We start from the raw sequence: 22,938 nt of genomic DNA on the forward strand, positions 1-22,938 counted from the left end.
TTAGCAGGGGACACTCAAATATACACACAAAAAAAAGACTGATGTGAAATATTACACAGGAATGCAAGTAGCATGTTAAAAACGTATTTAACTAAGACTTCCAATCATTATCATATCTGTGAGTTTATGCTAGACTTTCACAAAAAACATGCTGCCATGAAAAAGAATATTTAGAATTTCAAAGATTGTGTGCTAAACAGAATCTTCTATGTTGGCCAAGAAATTACCTGCAGGAAAATATGATTCATGAGGCAATTACAGATTGTACAAATGGAACAATTACTTGATTTATTACCCTCCTTAAATTAAAATACAATTCAGTCTCCACCAATCGGTATCATCACCAAGCGACCCTGTTGCCACATAGAGAAGTACACTGAACAGTGCCTCCTCACAAAGGTAAACAGCCAGTTGGATCGATTATTTGCCGCACCCGGCCACCTCTCAAGTATAGCTGAAGTTGTTCCTATGTATTTAAAACAGCATTTCCAAATATATTTTCAAACTAAATAACCAAACCAAGTACAGAGAATTATGAAAAATATACATTGGCAAAAGTCCTACAAGTCTGTGTGAATTTCAGCAAGCAAGTGTGCTGCATCCCAGCAGCTGCTATAGGGCTTACTCTTCATGCTCCTCAGCAAGCATCTTGCTGTGGCAAGAGCCCTGCGTCCTCTTTGGAGGCACGGACACTCCCTGCCTGCCACTGGCTATCCGCTATTTCTGCAGGGACAACAAGGTCTTGTTGCACAGATTCGTCTGGGCCCACAATGCAAAACCACACAGAACTTCCGCTTCTACAAGGTCTGAAGGGATTTGTAATCGAACATGAAATATTTAGAACAAAAATCTTACATGTTCGAAATCATTAACCATGGTAGAAACATTGAGAGCCATAATAAGAAAAATCTGATTGGTGCCTTCTGACCAGTTTTACTGTTCAAGTCAGTTTGATGAATGTATGATTGACATGCTTTTGATTAATAAAAAACACCGTAACTGAATTTTTGCTTACTTTGGGCTGAAACAAAATGTAATTACAATCTTTTGATAAGGTAGTAACCTCCCTTCATTAGGAACACAGGAGATAAAAGTGGTAACATCCATGTTCTTTATTTTGCTTAAGTAGGTGAGATTATTTAAGGCAACATCTGTTCTTTGTCGAATATTTGTGCCCTGTAATATAAAATCAGACATAAAAAGAATATTAAGGCAGAACGCAAATAAAATATCTTAAGAGGAGATCATAACATAATTGTTGAAATTTTAGTCTAGAAGATCGAGAATATGAATGTCTTTAAAGAAACATACATAAATTTGACCAAGGCACATCATAAAATTAAAGGAACTATTGAAAAATTGATGAGAACAGAAATCCCCACAACTAGCTGCTAACCTAAAAGAAGCACTTGTCTGGTTTACTTCAGATATATATCACTATCAGTGTTAGTTTAATTTACAGAATTTTTTGAGGTTACCCTTGAAGACACATGAAAGGGAGTCATATCTATCCACATATTAAAATGTACTTAGAATAATTTAACAGCTTTTTTGGTTATTAGTAAATTCAAAACAACCTGTTTCAAAACATAATACCCGATTTTCCCCTGTTGCACTATTTACTTACCAGTTCTTCTCCAACTGAATCATTTTGCATTATGGCCACCCAGTTTATGGGTTCTGGGCTATTATTGTATAGACGTGCATGTTCAATTTTTGAAGTTCCAAAGAAAACTGGACCAAAGTGTATGCATTCCAACTTTTTGTCATTACTCATGTTTAACAATTCAATAATCTGCTCAACCACATGAGCTTTGACACTCAAGAGTGTATCTGGACGACCTTGCAAACTCACTCTACAAGATAATGAATTATACATATATATTTTAATTAGAATTCTATATACTTAATTTCTCTCCTATATATTTGAATAAACAGAAATTTTATAACATCACATTATAATTAAAATTCAAAGGCCTAAGAGCAGTTCCTTTCTCATACATGCCAGAGAATGTCATGTCCTTCTGACTATCTGAATCTGCACAGTTGAATGGCATATGTACAACCTAATCCACTGTCCCCAAGAAACAACAAAGTTGGAAAACAATCACATGTATTGACTCCAAAAAGAACTTATTGCTAGGTCCGTATCACCAATTATTTCATAAACACTAGAATTAGATGGGATGATTTAGATTTCTAAAAGAATTCTAAGACTCTTTTCTAACTCATCCCACTCCCCCAAGTCCAACAACCAACCTCATCCCCATCCCAATAACCCAATTCCCTATGAAGTGTCTCAGCAAAATCCCACTTGTTTGCTGAAATGAAGATCCCCCCCCCCATAAAGCTTCATTTCCTAGACTAATTTCAACTCCCTTTGAAACTGCCCACATATGCACGTTTGTCCCTCTGTGGCATAAGTGCAATCCTTTTGACTCTCACCCCATCAAATACCACAAATAAATGACCACTCCACAACCATCACCTAAGTCCTTATCTTACACTACATCTCTGTCACAGTGCTCAGGGCTGATACCATTTACATACATCTCTCCTCCCTTAGCTTCCTTGACACCAAACTTTGCTGGTTTCCTTCTAACTTATTCAGACTTTACCTTCTCATTCTTCTGTGGCTTGGATATTTTATAAACTCCATGAATAATGGTTTCTCTCTCCTACTCTTTTATACTCTGCCCTCCTCGTCAAAGTTATTTTCAACACTTCATGCTTCATCTACAACTTATCCACTGACAACCCGCAAGCCAATATACCTAGACCAAATTTTTTTTCTGGGACTCAAGGAAATCTAATAGGCTCCACAGGATTCTGTAAAGCAAATCAATTCCAACAGTTTAAAACTGAACTCAAGATCCTCTCCCCCAGACCTGTCCTTCCTCTTACCTTCCCTTTCTATAACCAGTCACTACATCTAGTTAACATTTCTCCGTAACATTTCTCCAATTGGCACACTTCTCTCCATACTCCCAATTTGTACCTTAGCTGAAGCTGTCATCATTTCTCTTCTGTTTTACAGTTTCTAGTCAGGCTACACCTCCACATACCCACCCCACCCTGATTTGTTGTGCCCACTGTTATCAGCACGACCTTTCTAAGTTGCAAACTAATCAAGACACTCGCATCCTAAAACCTTCCCGAGATTCCACAGCCTTCACAATGAAACCTAAGCTTCTATCAGGGCTCAAACTGTTTCTCAAACTTTTTTTGGCTGTGACCTTCAGTAAGAAATGTATTTACATTGCAAGCACACACACATACACACACATGCATACACAAATACACAGGCATGCACACACATGTGCACACACACACACAAGTTTTGCAAAACATTTGCCCTTACTATGTGAGATGCATCCTGATATTATCTATTTCACTGTTTTGGTGCTGGTGGTGACCTATTATAGTGAATGCACACTCTACTAATGGACTGAGACACAGAGCATTAAAAAGTGCTGTCCTATGAGGTCCTTTACTGGACCCCACACCATTCTGGGTTTCTGGTCTCATCTCACATCACTCCGCACCGCCATCTCTTTGCCTCTACATTGCCTCAGCTCTCTCAGTGTGTAACACTGTCTACTTACCTCCAGGATTTCAAGTCTTCTACATGCTCAGCCTGAAATTACTCTTCTAACCCACCCCCATCACCAACACCCACCTCCCCTATGCATGAACACACACACACACAGCTCAAATCACACCACTGCTCTTTGCCGGGCTACTTCCTACTCACCAGTAAGTGTTTGGGTACACTATCCCCTCCTTAATGGAGCCCTTTCCTGATCCACTCCCTCACCCCCACAAAATCCAAACTAGAAGCTCCTGTTGTGTGTACCCATAGGTCATCCTCTGGTACTTCCCATTTTTGAGTCTCTAGTGCTTGGCAAATAGTAGAGACTCAGCAAATGAATGCTGACTGAAAGAACAAAAAAGCTAATATACATTCAAGACAATAGGCATATCTGAAAAGTAAAACAGGAAAAGTATTAAGAACTACATTAGAATTAAGAACCATAGTATATGCTTACTTTGCCACTTCATTTACAATTCTGGGCTGGTCAGCACAGAAATCCACTTTAACAATCACTGATGACTTGGGCTCCACAATACCATTACTCGGAAAAATGACAATGGGTAATTGGCCCTGGTATTCTGCTTTAAATGTACCTAAGGAGAACAAGAGCAAATGGTTTACATCTGGATCCTTACAGTGTCATAGTCACACCCTTAATAGGAGACAGGTGTCTGTCTTACAGACAATAGACTTACACAATAGACTATACACTCTGTAAGTGTATAGTCTATTGTGGACCAAGAATCACAGCTTTGATTATAATTTTAGTCTCTGGGGTCACCCAACAAATGTGAACTGATTGTTAGGACTCAAGCTTCATTGATAGTTAAAATATACTCTCTGCTTCCAATGGTCAGGCACATATGCTAAGAGCTTTGTAAATGTTACTCCATGTAATCCTCAGAGTGATTCTATGATATAGGTTCAATCATTACCTCCATTTTATAAATAAGGAAAAAAAGCTTAGAATGGTTGAGTGATTTGTCCAAAGACACACAACTATTGTGGTAGATTACACAGTTGACCCCAATTCTTCACCCTTCTCTGCATCTTACCATGACGCTACCAGGGACAAAGTATGTTTTCCTATCCCTTGACTTGGGGCCTGACCACGTGATTTGCTTTGGCCAATAGTGTGTGGGTTGAAGTGGCAACATGCCAGCTCCAATGCCACATGTTCTCTTGCACCTCTACCATGTAAAGTGCTTGAGTAGCTGCTGTCCCTTTGGCCTGTGCTTCAGAATGAGCACACGTGGAACAGAGCCTCCAGCTGACTCACAGACCTGCAGTGAGTAACAGAACATCCCCAACCGCCTAAGTTTGAAGCCGAGCTACCCAGCTGAGCCCAGCTTAGATCAGTCAAGTTCCAATCTGCATACAAATGAACAATTAAAAAATAATTGCCTTTTAAGATACAGAACTGTGTGTGTTTGTTACATAGCAATAGTTGACTACTACAGTTAGAAACTAATAGGGCTAGGATTTTCACTTGCATGTTTCTGACCAAAGGGCTCGCATTCATAGCCACTGCCACTTCTCTCTCTCTCTCTCTCTTTTTAAGATTTATTTACTTATTTAAGTAAACTCTACACCCATGGAGGGCTGGAACTCCCAACCCCAAGATCAAGAGTCGCCTGCTCTACCAACTGAGCCATCCAGGAGTCCCATGACTTCCTGATAAATGAATTAATGCAGTTCCCACGGGGAAAGGGCAAAAGGAATGGGTTTCTAGAATCAAACAGCATAGGAGAAGGAGGCTAGAAATATGTCTTATTCTGAAAGCAGAAATGGTTCATAATTGATAGTCATGTTTAGTACCTGTATTAGAGCATACATTCCTTGAGATCACATACTATGTCTTCCTCATCTCTATGATTCCAGCACCCTACACAGTGCCTAACACCAAGTGGTACTCAAAATATGTCTAACAAATGGAAGTAGCCAGTCACGAGTTTCCTTAATCTCATAATGCAATATAAACACAAATAAGCATGCTGCCAACATAAACAATTTTGCAAATTCCAGTTCACCAATTTTAAATCACATTTGATGAAATTTTCCAAAATTACTCAATTCACTTAGGAAAATAAAATATTAGCATAATAAAAGTACTGAAAGTATAAAAAGGCAATAAGACTTTTGTAAGTACAGAGATGATCTGATGAAAAAGTCAAACAAACTCACAGTAACAAAATTTATTCATCCGATCATTTTAGAGAAGTGCTAATAACATATTTAAGAGGTTTTTCTGTCATAAAACAAAAATCTGTAAAATTATATCCATTTCAAATAAATAGGTATTATTGACTCAATTCTCCAGAAAAGGAAAATTATGTAAGTCTAGTTAAGGCTGAGTCAGTGAGATATGCCTAGACTGTAATCACTTTGATGTAATTTGACAAAAGAATTTAAGCGAATATTTCAAAAGTTTATTTAGGAACAACCCCAAAACCAAAAGAACATCGTTCAATCTTCTAAATATATTAAAACAGTGGCTACACAAATATTACTGTGTCTTATATAACTTTAATGCCACTAGCAATAATGAAATATTTGACTTTTATTTTTAAATTACTAACAATAGAAGCAAGGACATCATCCTAAGGGAAGGGTGTCATTGAAGGAAGGATGTTACAGAAGGCATTTTTGTCATCAAATTTTCATTTCTTTTTAGATATGACACTGGCTGATGTTTGGAGAATGAACTAGAAGGAGATAAGGGACTTCAGAGAAATAATTTCAGTTGGTGTAATTACCAAGCAAAAGAAGATGATGGCCTGTTGTAGAGAAGTGGCAATGGGACAGAGAAAAGAGGATTACTGACATAATTAGAAAGTTGAATAGACAGGATTTAATAATTGACTAAGGGGGTAGGAGGTGAAAAGAAGGAATAAGTCAAGGATTTTGCTGAGTTTCTGACTTGCCCAAATACATGGTGGTGACATTTAATGAAAAGGAGAAAAGGAGAAGTTTTGGGGAAAGGTGAGGAGCTTAGTTTTAGACATGTGAAGTTTGAGAAACCTGAAGGAAATGCAAAGGATTGTATAGACCTCAGTGAACTGACAGGAATGGAAGTGATTGCCTAGAGGGAGTGTGTTGACTGAGGGAACATGTGGGTCCATGGCAAATTCTAAGAAACGCTCATATAAGGAACCCCCCAAAAAGGGACAGCAATCCACAGAAGAGAATTGAAGAGGAGGGAGGCAGTAGAAAAGAATAATTCTAACATCAATAGTAAATATTTATTGAACACTTACTATATATCAGAGAGTGTGCTAAGCATTTTATTAATCATCATCACAATTAGAGGAGGCAGGCATTACGTTTATCTCTACAATGGATGCTCCAGAAGTGTAAATTCCTTGCCTGGGGCCACCCAGCCAGTAAATGTTATAAGAATTTGGGTCCTGGAAGACCTCACTCCAGAACCTGAGCCACTATTTTATATAAGGTACTAAGGAGTCATAGAAGCCAAACTTTTGGCTTTTGTTTTTTTTTAAGACCACACCAGTGGTCACCTGTGTCAAATGTTGCTAATGAAGTCATGCAAAATAAACACAGCCTCGTCCACTGAGATTTAGGAGAGCACAGGGCACGTGAGGCTACCCACAGTTGTGGCTGGGATGACAGGTTCTTTGCACAAACCTGTACATTTTTGAAATCTGAGTTGCTCTACCTTCCCTAGAGAAGCAGCTCAGTCATTGGGTGATGAAGTATATACATTGTTACCTTGCCTTTATTTTTCCAAAATTCTTTTAGAAACCATGAGGTAGATTTTGGTGTAAAAGTATTTGTAGTGTTTTTTTTCCTTTCCTTCCCCTACGTTCATCTGTTTTGTTCCTTAAAGTCCATGCAAACCATAACGGACGCTGAACTCTAGGAAACACACTGAGGGTTGCTGGAGAGGAGGCCAGTGGGGGGATGGGGTAACTGGGTGCCGGGCATTAAGGAGGAAACGTGATGTAATGAGCACTGAGTGTTGTATACAACTGATGAATCACTAAATTCCACCCCTGAAACTAAAAAAAAAAAAAAAAAAAAAATTTGTAATATCAAGCCAGGGCAAACAGTCTATAGTTTTACAGCATTCTACTGAAAATCAAGAGTCACATACCCAAGGTCATTGTTATTTCCTATGTATGCTTTTTTTTTTTTTTAAGTTTCCTTGAATCTAAGCATAGCAAGGATATACCAGTCTTCATATGTCTCCAAACGACCGTTTGGAGACTCTTGAGAATGCCCATATGGGATTAAGCAGGTTACTTGTAAGTTCAATCACCTTTCATTGAAAGCTTAAGGGTTTGGTTTTTTTTTTATGTACTAAAATGACAAATCATTTTCTTCTTTTGTAATATCCTGGTCAAATTATTTTTAGAATTTTTTTTATTCAAGTTCAGTTGACATATAATTAATGATTCTTTTCTAAAACTCTGAGAGATCACTGAACCAAATCTATTACACAAAGGTTTCTAGAATGTCTGCTGTATGCCAGCATTGTATTATGCAAGAACTGTAGATTGAGATTCCATGACAGCAGTTTCCAAGAAAACAAAAAATATGTATTGAGAATAAGTAGTGGGTGCTTCTCTGAGTAGTTAAGGAGGATTCCAAGGACCAGTCCTGGAGTTGGTCCAATTTAGCAAACTTCCTGGTTCTTAGATGATGTTAGTCTTTTCTAGACTGTGAAGTAGAGAGATGATGCTGATGATCAGGGAAAGGGGGAGAGTGGGCAGGCATTAAGAGCAAGAGAAAGGTCATACCTTTTGAGCAAAATAACCCAAATAAACCACTGTTCAAACACAGAAATGGTGTGTGATAATCACACCAGGAACTTTAAAGACTGTTCTACATCATAACTCTCTAGTAGAAAGTCTTCTCAGATAACCTTGAGGTTACTGAGGGGAAGAGGGAAATGACTGCAGTTCCAGGCATGCTAAAATAATAATGCTTTTTCAATGATGTTTTAAAAGATAAAAACTGAGAAACAATAAAATCATAGAACATGGAGTTCACCAGCTCACAAAGTACTAATAGTAGAGACTTATCTTAAAGAGTGAGCCATGTCTTCAAAATGAAAAGACAAGCACTACTTTGCACAGTAAGGAGTAAACTCAGGAAACACAGAGGGTGAGAAAACAAAATGTATTCAACAATATTTGGCTAAATCCATGGATAATTACTCCATAATGAGCCATTAAAATAAAAAATCATGAAGTTGTTATACAGATCAACTAATAACCCCAGTGTCACTGCCAGAGAGACAAAACAAAGCTGCACATACCATGAATCTGCTGAGTGTGGCTTTCTAATGTCCTCTTAAGTATGCATATAAATTTATAAACATTTGATCTTTGACTCTAAAACTATAAAATATTTGTCACGTAAAACCCTTTTTAAAAATTTTATTAAAATCATCTTTGGTTGCTAAATCTATTTTCTGCATAAGTGTTTTTCCTCATGAAAATACACTGTTATTCTCATGAATATTTATATACTGTGCTTGTAGGTAATGAGGGCTTTATGACACCTTACAGGCACTTGCTACTGTGAATATAAAACATAGTATCAATTTTGCTAATGGTGGAAAAAATAATATCATTCAAGTCCAAGAATGAGAAACAAAGTCAACACTAAGAAAATGTGTTTCACTGATAACAATTTGCTTCAGTTTGTAAGGTAATAGTAATTAACATTTCACGGTACTCAATTATAATTTACAAATTGTAGTATTCATTACAATACATGCACATACAAAATATTAATATAATACTAAAAGCCAAAGTGGATTACTTTTCCTAAAATGAATGGGTCTACATCTGAGGCTTAATTTTATTTACTTTATTAAGTAAAATAATTCTAAATATTCATTTAAAATTAAAACCACATATATTTGTTACTTATAGAGAGCTTTTATATGTAATGAAACTGTACAGTTTGGTGATATTTTACAATAAAGAGAGGATATGAGCAAAACTTTGAAGGATTTGAAATGTACAACAGTTAAGAGAGATTTTGGAAAATAAATAATAAAAATAAAATTATCTCAATTACATACCATACCTGTTCTAAAAAAACAGAGAGTCTAAAGGACCATACAGCCCATAATCACTAGCCATGAGAGACCCTATCCTTAACATTGGAGTCAGACCACAAACGAGTCTAATATTGTACAATCCCACAGGCATCAGAAATTTAATCATTTAAAAACCAAAGCATGGAAAGTTGAAATGAGCAACATTCAGTGAGGAACAATTATCAGTTTTATTTGTTTAACTCCAGGAAGAAATCAGTACAGTGACAAACTGCCTTTGTCTTAATAATTCCCATTGCTCGATCAAGCAGCCCCAGAGAACATCCTCACTTAGCAACAAACAGGTTTGGAATTAAGACCCGTTTTCTGTATCTGAGAAGCAGTCTCAGAAAAAAATGCCCTCCCCACGTGGAGCTGGTCCGCATATCAGCTCAGCAGAAATGGAAGCCTTGCCAGCCCAGATGCTGACCATCCAACAGGACAATGAAGGGTTAAGTGATTTTAATACCTACCGTATACCATCAGTGAAGAGTGTGCATGAACACACACACACAAAGACACACACACCTTTATGGAAACTCTTAGGTCACAGTAAAAATCTCTAGAAATAATCCAGTCTGCAGAAAAGCATTTACTCTTTCAACAAAAAGTGAGTAAGAGCTTTCTAGAGACCATCATGTAAATTCAAAGTTGAATACGATAGAGAAAAAGAACAAATATTTACTGAGCGCCAATGATGAGTCAAGTACCATCCTACAACCATAAGTACATACAAAATTAACCATAGTTCATTTTATTAACCACAGTTTATAAATGAGAAATATCAAGTTCAATGTCCTAAAAGATACTTGCCCCAGATCACATAGCTAGTAAGGGACTGTGCCCTGATTCTATCTCTGGATGGCTCACTCTGAGGACTAAGTCACTCCCATAACACTATCCTGCCTTCTGTCCTCAGGGAGATCACCAGTCACCTGGGAGTCAGCTGTTAATCAGAATCATAAGGAGACACTCATCTTTCCTGAATTATTATCTATCAGTCTTTTTTTTTTTTTTAAAGATTTTATTTATATCATGGAACACTAAATCTAAAACTAATGATGTAATGTATGGGGATTAACATAACAATAAAAAAATTAAAAAAAAAAATAAAGATTTTATTTATTTATTTGAGAGAGAGAGAATGAGAGAGAGAAAGCACATGAGAGGGGGGAGGTTCAGCAGGAGAAGCAGACTCCCCGCTGAGCAGGGAGCCCGATGTGGGACTCGATCCAGGGACTCCAGGATCATGACCTGAGCTGAAGGCAGTTGCTTAACCAACTGAGCCACCCAGGCGCCCATCTATCAGTCTTTTACAGTCATCCTATTTAAGGGCCTTCAGTTTTGAGCTATTTCAAATGACAGACATCTTTTTGGGGGGAGGGGGAGGAGGACTGAATCAGAGACTCCATTAATTATACAAGGTATACATTTTATTTTTTTAAAGATTTTATTTATTTATTTGACAGAGAGAGAGATAGTGAGAGCAGGAACATAAGCAGGGGAAGTGGGAGAGGGAGAAGCAGGCTTCCCGCGGAGCAGGGAGCCCGATGCGGGGCTCGATCCCAGGACCCTGGGACCATGACCTGAGCCGAAGGCAGACGCTTAACGACTGAGCCACCCAGGCGCCCCACAAGGTATACATTTTAAATAATACCAACTTTCTTCCAAAAATATAAGTTAATTTATACGACCGAAAGTATTTACCTGGAGCTCTGCCATGGTTAATGATATTAATCTCTTTACAATGTACTTTACTATCAGAAACCAATGTGCCAAAATTAACTTCTGACTCAATTTCCAACTGACAGGATGGAATCAACCTAGGGGAAGAGAAGACAACATAATTAAACAATTATACCCTCATACTTAAATCCACAGGGGGACGTACAGAAACACTTTTATTAATTCCTTGTAAGACATTCATCTTTCCTTACAAGTCTATTGATGGCATATTTGTCAGTAAAAGGAACTGTGAAATAAAGACATAAAAAGAAGATGAGATACATTTTTAACAAAGAAATTAGACTTTATGCATCTAAGGACATGGTATACCCTCTGAAATACTCACCTCGACAGGCTACCCACATATCTTAGTATCTTTGCTGCTCCAAGCATTTTTGGAATCTCCACCTAAGCCTATAATACATTCTTTTGCCCCTCCTCAAAAAGGGTGGAATTGATCTTAACAAAGTAGTTTGGATGACCCAAATCTTATGAAATAAAAGAAGGTGCTATGCTATAAAATGCCATTTGGGAACTAAAACAAGGCCTAAGCACAAAAAGATACAATTGATTTTTCATGTGTCTCTAACTTAAAGGGCTCACTGTGGCACATCTATATCACATGTTTCATACACATTTTTAAAAATCCATTATAATCCTATATGCATGTCTCATGAGGATACATATATTTTATATATGGATAATTTATAACTTATAAACATCATCAGGTATATTATCCTGTTTGATACTTAAAATTTCATGAAAAGGAAATAAATATGTTACAGATGAAAAGCCAAAGACTTCAAAAGCTTCAATGACGTACCTGAGAAATTATTTGGATATAATACTGGTGAACTTAGCCTTTCATCTATTCTGTTAGATTTTGAATACATTACCCTTACAAACCTAACAATGATAACAACATCAATAATAAACAGTAATAACTGATCTTTATTGAGTCCTTAGGTTATGTACCAGACACATGAATTAAGTAATTCACTCCACACAGGATACAACCTCCAAAATATAAATACATACACACGCACACACACATAAATAAAAATACCTGAACAAAACATTCACAAATACTGCTTTATGCACTGGTGGTGTGGGCCTTCCTTCCGTATGTTTATATGTGAATGCTTGTGTATTATCAAATATGTAGAGACATTCCAGAGATCAGCCAGGACTGTCCTGTACAGGCTGCTTCTTTAAGCTAGACCCATGTTCTTCTCATAAAGACATTGTAATTTTGTAATAGGAAAAGGAAAGATCAATGACCTTAGTGTACATCATTGCATTAATAAAGAGTTTACAGGATGTAAAAGAGGAAATCGTTACACAAACAATATAAGATATGAAGTCGAACATTTTTTCAAACTATTTCTCTAGCTGGATGCAGAAAAGTGTCTTAAGAATAATTTCTTAAGAGTCAACACACAACACAAAAACACACACACACACATATATGTATATGTACATGCATATATAAATAGGAGTAAGGGCTTGCTAATACAGTAATACTATAACAGTTTTTCTGGCTTTCCTGTTGATTTCTCTTCCATCTGATTAAAAAAAGTCCAATAACATTTTTCTTTTTATGTTAACAGAGAATTTACGTTAAGAGACAAGAGAAGGGGGCACCTGGGTGGCTCAGTGGGTTAAGCGTTTACCTTCACCTCAGGTTATGATCCCAGGGTCCTGGTATTAAGACCCATGTCAGGCTCCCTGCTCAGCGGGGAGTCTGCTTCGCCTTCTGCCCCTCCCCCCACTCTTGTCTCCCCCCCGCCATGTGCTCTCTCTCTCTCTCAAATAAATAAAATCTAAAAAAAAAAAAGACAGAAAGAGACAAGAGAAGGGTGGTTACCAGGGGCTGGAGGTGGGAAAATTGGTGAGATGTTTGTCAAAAGAAACAATCTTGCACTTAGAAGATGAATTGGTTCTGAGGATCTAATGCCCAGCTTTGTGATTACCGTTAACAACACTGCATTATGTATTTGCAAGTTGCTAAGAGACGAGATCTTAAATGTTCTCGCTACAAAATGAAATGATAATTGTGTGATGGAGGTGTTAGCTAACACCACCCTAGTTATCACATTGCAACATATAAATGTATCAACAGTGTGTACAGCTTAAACTTATACAGTGTTATATGTCAACCGTATCTCAATAATAAAAAAGGAAAAATAATTATCAAACTTGGTAATTTATATATGGAGTGAAAATAAATCTTTTAATATAATTCATAAGAGGGGGAGCCTGGGTGGCTCAGTCGGTTAAGCGTCTGCCTTTGGCTGAGGTCATGATCCCAGGGTCCTGGAATCGAGTCCCCGCATTGGGCTCCCTGCTCAGTGGGGATCCTGCTTCTCCCTCTGCCTGTTGTTCCCCATGCTTGTGCTCTCCCTCTCTCTGTCAAATAAATAAATAAAATCTTTAAAGTATATATATAATTCATAAGAAATTTTAAAAACAGGGGTGCCTGGGTGGCTCAGTCGTTAAGCATCTGCCTTCGGCTCAGGTCATAATCCTAGGGTCCTGGGATCGAGCCCCACATCGGGCTCCCTGCTCAGCTGGGGGCCTGCTTCTCCCCCTCCGTCTGCTTCTCCCCCTGTTCGTGTTCTCTCTCTCTCTCTGTATCTCTGTGTCTCAAATGAATAAATAAAATCTTTTAAAAAAATAAATAAATAAAAAATTTTAAAAACATGTATAGATTTATGATTACAGTAAATCTATTTATATACATATTTGTATATGTATACATACTGGCTACACATATTCACATGTTCATATATACATATGCATGAATTACATACAAATTTACAACATAGTTTATTGTTGGTGATCAGCAAAGATCTTCTAAGTATAAAAATGTAATAAATTAGGATATGATGCTAGGGTAAGAAATAGAATGGAAGTACAAATCTGAGGGGGAAAAAAAGAAAGAGGTAAATTTTTCAACTGTTTAACAAATTACTATGGTATTTCCACTTTACTGGATACATTTGAAAAAAGCATGTAATTATCTTATAGTAACATTTATTATGTACAAGCAATTACATCTTTGCAACTATTCAAGCTCATAATGAAAAACTTTAGACATTTTTAAATGTGCAAGAGAGACATAGTTTTTATGGATACATGAAAAAAAACGTGCTCAGAATCACTTTACATCATTTCTGCTAAAGTACAGATAATACAAACTTCTGGTTTCCAGACAAGATTTCATAAATATATTTTCCCATGTTCATCCCCATTTAATGTAACTATAAACTCTAGACAAGAGGCAAGCAAAGAATGTTAATAGCAGCCTTATTTGTAATAACCCAAAACTGGAATCAGCCTTATATCCTTCAACAGGTCAACAGTGAAACAAACCGTGGTATACACATACCATGGAATCTTCTCAACAATAAAAAGGAGCAAACTATTGATATAAACAAAAACTTGGTTGAATCTCCAGAGAATTTTGCTGAGTGAAAAAAAGTCAACCTCAAAAAGCTGTATAACATATTTCATGTGGCAAAATTTTACAAATGGAAGACGGAATAGTGGTTTCCACAGTTCAGGGATAGTAGATGTGAAGCAGAAGGGAGGTGGGTGTGGTCATAAAAAAGGAATAGGAGAGATCCTTGTGGTATTGGAACAGGTGAATATCTTGACTATGGTGGTGGATACAAAATCCTACACAGGTAATAGAATCGTACAGAACTTAAAAACTTCACACACACACACACACACACACACACACAGATACACACACACACACACATCTTCATTCAACCCTTTCCATCATACTTTAAGAGGGCGGTGTTGTCCTTATGTTGCAACTGTGATAAGCAGCTGACTTCTGATGAGAGAGAGCATACATTATGGGGACAAGACAAAATTCCTATTTTCAAAGGCAGAAGCATCTTCAACTCTTCTCTCCATATATGGTACAAACAAGCAAATCTAAGTGCAATTCATAGTTATGGCAATGTGCAGAATGGACCAAAAATGGCCATACTTAAATTATAAAATGTAAAAATTAAGGGACGCCTGGGACGCCTGGGTGGCTCAGTTGGTTAAGCATCTGCGTTTGGCTCAGGTCATGATCCGAGGGTCCTGGGATCGAGCCCTGTGTTTGGCTCCTTGCTCAGCGGAGAGTCTGCTTCTCCCTCTCCCTCTGCCCCTCCCCCCCATGCTCTCTCTCTCTCTCTCTCACTCTCAAATAAATAAAATGTTTTTAAAAATGTAAATTATTTGTAATAGGCTACCATGTGTCAATTGTTTGATTTCTTTATAGAATGCAATGTTGTGCTTAATCAGAACTTCTCAACAACATGGGGAACCAAATAACTGCAGGTCTAAATTTAGCTTATAAAAATAAAAAATACAAGGGAAATTATAAAAAGGAATGTCAAATACCAATATTAATATTCAAATATTAATTCTGCTGGTGGTAGACAAATACACACAAAAGAATAACATCTATGCAATGACACCTTGCTAAGGAAAATGAGGATCCATATGTGCATGTATATGAATAAAAAACACTCTAAACTGTTCACACTAGCCTTAACAGGTAGTTTTATAATGAACAAAAATACACTTTTTTCAGTATAAAATGAAAATGGCAATTTCCTCGTCAAATAAATAATCTGATCAAAGTTAATCTACAAATCAGTTAGAGTTGACCCTTGGACAACACAAGTTTGAACTCAGTGAGTGCACTTACATTCAGATTTTTTTATAATACAGTACTGTAAATGTATTGTCTCTTCCTTATGATTTTCTTAATATTTCTTTTCTCTAGCTTACTTTATTGTAAAATTATAGTATGAGAGACATACAATATACAAAATATGTGTTAATCGACTATTTATGTTATCAATAAGGCTTCCAGTTACCAGTAGGCTATTAGTAGGAAGAGTCAAAAGTTATGCATGGATTTTCAACTACACAAGGGTTGGTGGCTCTAACCCTTACATTGTTCAAGGGTCAACTGTACTTATTTCTGTGTTCTATTCATTATATCAGTCCACATTTTTCAACCAATCTCAAAAGAGCACAATTTAGATTCTTTTTTGAAGTCAAACATCTTCATTATTTAAAATCCAGTGAAATAATTATGACAATAATTAAATTAAAATATGGATACAGGTTCACAATCCATTTAAGAATACACCATAAAAACAGAGAGTAGGATGGTGGTTACCAGAGCCCAAGGAGTGGGGAAATTGGGGAGATGTTGGTTAAGGGTACAAATAGGGAACTAGTAGATAAATAAGCCCTGGAGAGCTAATGCACAGCATAGTGATCACAGTCAACAACTGTATTATAAACTTCAAAGTTACTAAGAGATTAGATCTTAATTGCTCCCACCGCAAAAAAGAAATGGTGATTATATAATGTGATAGGGATATTAGCTCATCTTAGCGTGGTAATCATATTGCAATATATAGGGCGCCTGGGTGGCTTAGTTGGTTAAGCGTCTGCCCTCAGCTCAGGTCATGATCCTGGAGTCCTAGGATCGAGTCCCGCATCGGGCTCCCTGCTCAGCGGGGAGTCTGCTTCTCCCTCTGACCCTCCCCTCTCTTGTGCTTTCTCTCTCTCTTTCTTTCTCTCTCTCAAATAAATAAATATTTTTTAAAACCTGCATATTGTAATATATAAATGTATCACATCAACATGCTGTCTAACTTAAACTTGTTAGTTGTAACATTGTATGTTATGTGTCAACTGTATTTCAATAAAACAAAGAAAAGTAAGATGAGAAGGAGCAGCCATTGAAGAAGTGTAGTACCAGGAAAGTCACGAGAATAAAGTGGCACAAGAAGGCAATAATGGTTAATAGTGTCAAATGCTGCTGAAAAATGGAGTAAGATAAAGACAGGGATTACCAACAGATTGGCAACATGCAAGAGCTATTTCACTGGAAAGCTCAGGAAGACAGCCTATCTGGAGTTTTGAAGTGAGAGTGGAATGTGAGACTGTAAAGACAGCAATACAGCTTTCTTTACTAAGTCTTGCTGTCAAAAGGTACAAAAAAACATGGTAGAAATAAAATAGGATGTGAGTCAAGGAAAAAACAGAATACATGCAATTGTTTAATGTGTTTATTTTAATTAAAAATACCAGAAAACTTGGGGTGTCTGGGTGGCTCAGTTGGTTAAGCATCCGACTCTTTTTTTTTTTTTTTTTTTTTTAAGATTTTTATTTATTTGCGAGAGAGAGAATGAGAGGGAGGAGGGTCAGAGGGAGAAGCAGACTCCCTGCTGAGCAGGGAGCCCGATGTGGGACTCGATCCCGGGACTCCAGGATCATGACCTGAGCCGAAGGCAGTCGCTTAACCAACTGAGCCACCCAGGCGCCCCCCCGACTCTTGATTTCGGCTCAGGTCATGATCTCGGGATCCTGAGATCAAGCCCCATAGCAGGCTCCGTGCTCAGCGGGGAGTCTGCTGGAGATCTCTCTCTCCATCTCCCTATGCCCCTCCCCACCCCCCTCCACACTCTCTCTCTCAAATAAATCTTTAAATAAATAAAATCTTTTAAAAAATTTAAATTTAAATTTAAAGAAAGAACCAGAAAACTAGCCTTCCATTTGTTTTAAACACCACAGGTTGCTAAAAATTTGTCCTTTAAGGTCTGCTGTAAGGAAACTATAGATACAATAAACCCTGTTATCCAGAGAAAATACGAAATATTACTTTGACCCTTAGTTTTATTCGAAGAGTGTTGAAGACGTCAGCATGAAATATGGAGAATACATACCCAACTAGCGGGATCTCTATTGTTTTATTTCCTATTGAAATAAGTAGCTGGTCAAAAGTGTCTTCATCTTTGTCAGGATGGTATTCCACCATAGCTGTCATCTGAAGTCCAGAAGCAAGTGCTTTATCCAGATTGGTCAAAATCAGTTTGAACTTTAGTGGGAGAAAAAAAAAAAAAAATCAAATGATACATGGTGACTCCTAATAAGGCAATAATGTGAGCAAAGGAAGTTAGAGGTATACATTATTTCAAGAGCTATATCAATACATAGACAATATCCCTTCCCTAAAGGCAAAGACTTAATTACCATATGTATATGTATCAGATTCTAGATCTTTCAGATATGCTTTTAACAGTACATGGACTGAAACTGACAATGCAGTCAGTTGAGAAACATGTAAATGCTCATAGCCTCCTTGAGAAGTATGAGATACTTAAATAGAGAAGAAAGGGAGAGCAATCAAATAAAAATGTTGCTGAATCATCTATACATATACATAATACAGCCATAATGCATATATACATATGTATGTATACACATGTACATACAGCATTTTATACAGTTTCTGCGTGGGGACTTAGAATTCATAACTTGGAGGAAATAGAAAAAATGAATAGAATAAAGAGGGAAAAAACACTTTCATTCTTGTAAACCATTTGCTAGACTCCAGGAAAAATATGAAGGGAGAAAGAGAAGAACTACTATGTGTTGGGCACTCACAAGATGTCAAGCATTCTACACCTCTTACTTCTAGAGTCCTATAAGGCCGATGTTAAGGCTCCCAGAATATAGATGAGGAAACTGGGACTTGTAGAGGTTAATTAATGTCTAATGTCACTGTGACAGTGAGGATTCAAATCACGTATCTCTCTGATTCTAAAATATAAGCTCTTTCCCCACAACTGGAATGAGTCCCTCTCCTGAATATATAATCTCTTTAAGGAAGCAGACTATATACCCCCAGAAAGTTAAATAATACAAGGCAGGGACTAATGAAGTGTCTTATGAGTCATGGAGACATAAGTATCATGGAAATCCATGAGAAAGCCTGATTATTATGGGCCAGAAAGGAGTGTACTTGGCCTAGGCTTAGGGAATGGTCGTAAAAGGTGAACAAGCAAGTAAGATGCTCCCTGTGGGGGCAGGAATATCTAGACACAAGCAGAGAAAAGAATAAGCAAAATAGTCTCCCAGCAGGCAATTAATAAGCTAGCCTTGCTGGGCAGTGAGCTTCAATACGTAATGAAGGAGGTCTGTTGAAATTAATTATTCAGGGCTTTTCATGCCAGGCTGAGTCTAAGCAGTACTTTCCAGTAATGAAGGACATAGAGCAGAGGAGTGATTTGTTGATACAAATGGTCTGAAAGCTTCACATTTCCAGTAAACTTCTGATACGTTAAAACTATCACAGTCCAACTCTCAATCCCCCTGCAATTACAGAACTGTCAGAAAACAAGCGATCGATTATTCCCTGCATAAGCCTGTGTGTGCTAGAGGTACACATATCAGGTGTGACTATCTTCCTTTAAAGAAGCTGTATCTTCAAGAAGAAAAACCAGGATGGGGTGCCTGGGTGGCTCAGTTGGTTAAGCATCTGCCTTCGGCTCAGGTCATGATCCCGGGGTCCTGGGATCCAGCCCCGCATCAGGCTCCCTGCTCAGTGGGGAGCTTGCTTCTCCCTCTCCCTCTGCCCCTCCCCCGGCTCGTGCATACTCTCTCTCAAATAAATAATCTTTAAAAAAAAGAAGAAGAAGAAGAAGGAAAACCAGGGCTTCAGCAGCATGTGCTTTTGGTCAAATTACAAGTTGCTGAGCCCTCTGAGCTGTATGCAAAGGTGTGTAAGACACCATCCCTACCTAAGAGCTGATGGACGGACCACCGAGGTAAAACTAACATTTACTAGCAGTCATCGGGACTCAAGTCCAAACTATAATAAATGTCTGTTAATGCAATTGGTATCCAGTAGGGAAGAAATAATTTGGAGATAATATGATAAGACTTAGAGAACAAAAGGAAACTCATTTTGACCCTCAAAGATGGGTAGGGTTTGGAAAAGGGTGATACTTGCAGGCGATGGGAATGAAAACATGGGTCGAAAGAAAAGGGAGTCTGGGGCACCTGGGTGGCTCTGTCGGTTAAGCGTCTGCCTTCCGCTCAGGTCATCATCTCAGGGCCCTGGGATCGAGTCCCACATCCATCAGGCTCTCTGCTCAGCGGGGAGTCTTCTCCCTCTCCCTCTGTGCTCTCTCGCTCTCACTCTAGCTCTCTCTCAAATAAATAAATAAAATCTTTAAAAAAAAAGAAAAGGGCGTCTGAGCCATGGGGGTAAAGGGGGCAATTACAAGTAAGACTGGCCTGACTGATCCAGCAGCCACGAAAGTCACTAAAGATGAGGGCTGTGTCTTCTTTATATTCTACCAGCAACCCACAGTAGATGGCACGTAGCACTGCGTATGGTTCATACTAGGTAGTCAACACAAAGACAATGCAGCCTCTTTTTTTTTTTTATTTGACAGAGAGAGACACAGCGAGAGAGGGTACACAAGCAGGGGGAGTGGGGGAGGGAGAAGCAGGCTTCCCTCTGAGCAGGGAGCCCAATGCGGGCTCAATCCCAGGACCCTGGGATCACGCCTGGGATCATGACTGGAGCCGAAGGCAGACGCTTAATGACTGAGCCACCCAGGAGCCCCACAAGGCAGCCTCTTGAGCCAGGGTGGAAAACAAGTACTATTGTCTATTAGGAGCATCATTTTGTAAATAATTATAAACAGTGGTGATGACAATGCTCTTTATAGAGTACTTTGTTTTTATTTATTTTCTCTACAAGATAGCTAATACATTTTTTGCTAATCTATCTCTTTCCTAATTCCCTTTATGTCTATGAAGGACCAGGAGTGCATATCATGGTCTTGCAACAAAGAGAAGTTCACAATGATATTGGGCTCATGACTTTGGCCTCTAATTTGTAAGCTTACCTGGCCATTCTCTTGTCAGTGTCAAGACTTGTGATCTACATAGTTTTCCTTTATAATTCTTGATACAAACCAAAACAAATTATATCATTTTTCTCCTGACTGCACAAAAACCACCCATACGAGTGTCTCCTGGGCATCCATAAAATAGTGTTTGCTCCCATCTGGGATTTTCAGACATACTTTCAATTGTTCAATAAATATGTAGTGAGGTAGTGAAATAATCAACTTTTTCCCTAATTTTACAGTATTTGGAGTAATCAGGTCATTTTTTATTTAAAGAGTTAATAGCCTCTTGTGACATACTACTTTATTACAAAATCCATATTACTATTGTTAAAACATGCAAATATAAAAATGAACAAAGCATGATTCCATTTATATGAAACTCAAGAAAGAGCAAAACTAATCTGTGGTGTTAGAAATCAGTACAGTGGTCACCTCCATGGGGTGATTACTCCAGGTTACTGAAGGGAACCTTCTAGAGTAGTGGAAATATTCTACAATTTGACCTAAACGGTGGCTACATGGGTGTATAAATATATAATAAATCATCAAATTTTACTTTCTAGATCTGTGCACTTTAGTGTAGATAAATAGTACATCAATTTTTTTAAGTGTAAAAAGTAGAATATGAAAGGCCTTTTTCTTATTGTCCTTCTAATCACTACCGTACATTTTTCAAACAAATATATGTAATTTTAACAAAAAAATTACAGATACCTTTTATTTCTGTACCTATAAGTTCAGCTGCATTCAATACTATTTATCATTAGGAATGTCCCACACACAAAAAAAAATCAGGTTTTTTATCACTTACATTTCAAAAATTCTTATCACCTTTATCAAAAGTCTTCCTGATAACAGGTGATCATAGTAAACATCCACTCACACACATGATCTAAAATAACAGTGAGGCTGAGATACAATTTTGTCAACTTTTAAATCAGAAGATCGGGACAGCCTCTCGAAACATTAATTTTGCATAGTAGGTGCTCAACAAATGTTTGTTAGAATATGAATTTCGTTGATGTAATTCTACAGTATATAAGCATAATTCTAGGCTGTTAGGAGACAGACAAGGAATCCCCTTTCCCTTCTTTCTAAACGCAGAATGATGAAATTGGGAGGTTCTAGATCTACTTTTCCCCATCCTGTCTCTCAAAGACAAGCAAAAAGTAAAAACACAAAACAAAACAAAACAAAAAGGCTAGCACAAGTAAACACTGAGACCTAAACCGCCGCTCCCTAGGAAATCAATCCTGCCCCCATCCCCACAGGTGCCGGGCGTCTACTCTCCCGGACAAAGCAGGCGCCCAGGTGGGGAGGTGCTCTCAGAGCCCTGACGCTCCTGAGGTCCTGCTCCAGCACCCCCGAGTGTGTTACCTGTGGCTTGAGGGGCTCCTGAAACCGGATTTTCTGGTTGCAACGGCCGAGATTGTGTACAGTAACTGGGAGGCGGTACACCCTCCCGGCCAGCGTGTCCAGGAACTTCACCTCCGAAGGGGTCACCCGCAGCTGCAGTTCCTTCTTTGGGGTCTCCACCTCCCGGGGGACCAGGGAGCCCCTCTCTGTCTCCATGGCGGCCTTCTAGGTGGCCTGCAAACGGTAGCTGACTTGACTTACAGAGGGCCAGCGTGGACGCCGTCGCTAGGCAACCGACGGACGCCGCGCGCTCGCCTCAAGCTCCACCCCCATTGGTGCAGCCCAAACTTTGTGAGCTGGCTTTCCCGAACAGAAAATGCAGGATTCCGGGGAAAGAACACAGGGATCGCAGGTGTCACCAGAGAAGCTGGAAAACGTTCTACGACAGCCCAAAT

The 22,938-nt window shown here is 38.2% G+C and overlaps 1 protein-coding gene across 1 annotated transcript in view; it reads right to left on the reverse strand.

Annotated features, from left to right (window-relative positions):
* The window catches only part of CFAP47 (cilia and flagella associated protein 47), a 495,766-nt gene extending 473,067 nt beyond the window's left edge, over positions 1–22,699 (reverse strand). Inside the window, exons 1-6 of the mRNA XM_078064042.1 lie at positions 22,505–22,699; positions 18,146–18,297; positions 11,373–11,488; positions 4,050–4,188; positions 1,628–1,856; positions 1,016–1,176 (exon numbers count right to left, since the gene is read on the reverse strand). Coding sequence (XP_077920168.1) covers positions 1,016–1,176; positions 1,628–1,856; positions 4,050–4,188; positions 11,373–11,488; positions 18,146–18,297; positions 22,505–22,699 — 992 coding nt within the window. The remainder of the gene's footprint in view (positions 1–1,015; positions 1,177–1,627; positions 1,857–4,049; positions 4,189–11,372; positions 11,489–18,145; positions 18,298–22,504) is intronic.
* Between the last annotated feature and the right edge of the window lie 239 nt (positions 22,700–22,938).

This window comes from Halichoerus grypus, chromosome X, assembly GCF_964656455.1.
Source record: "Halichoerus grypus chromosome X, mHalGry1.hap1.1, whole genome shotgun sequence".
Taxonomy (NCBI): Eukaryota; Metazoa; Chordata; class Mammalia; order Carnivora; family Phocidae; genus Halichoerus; species Halichoerus grypus.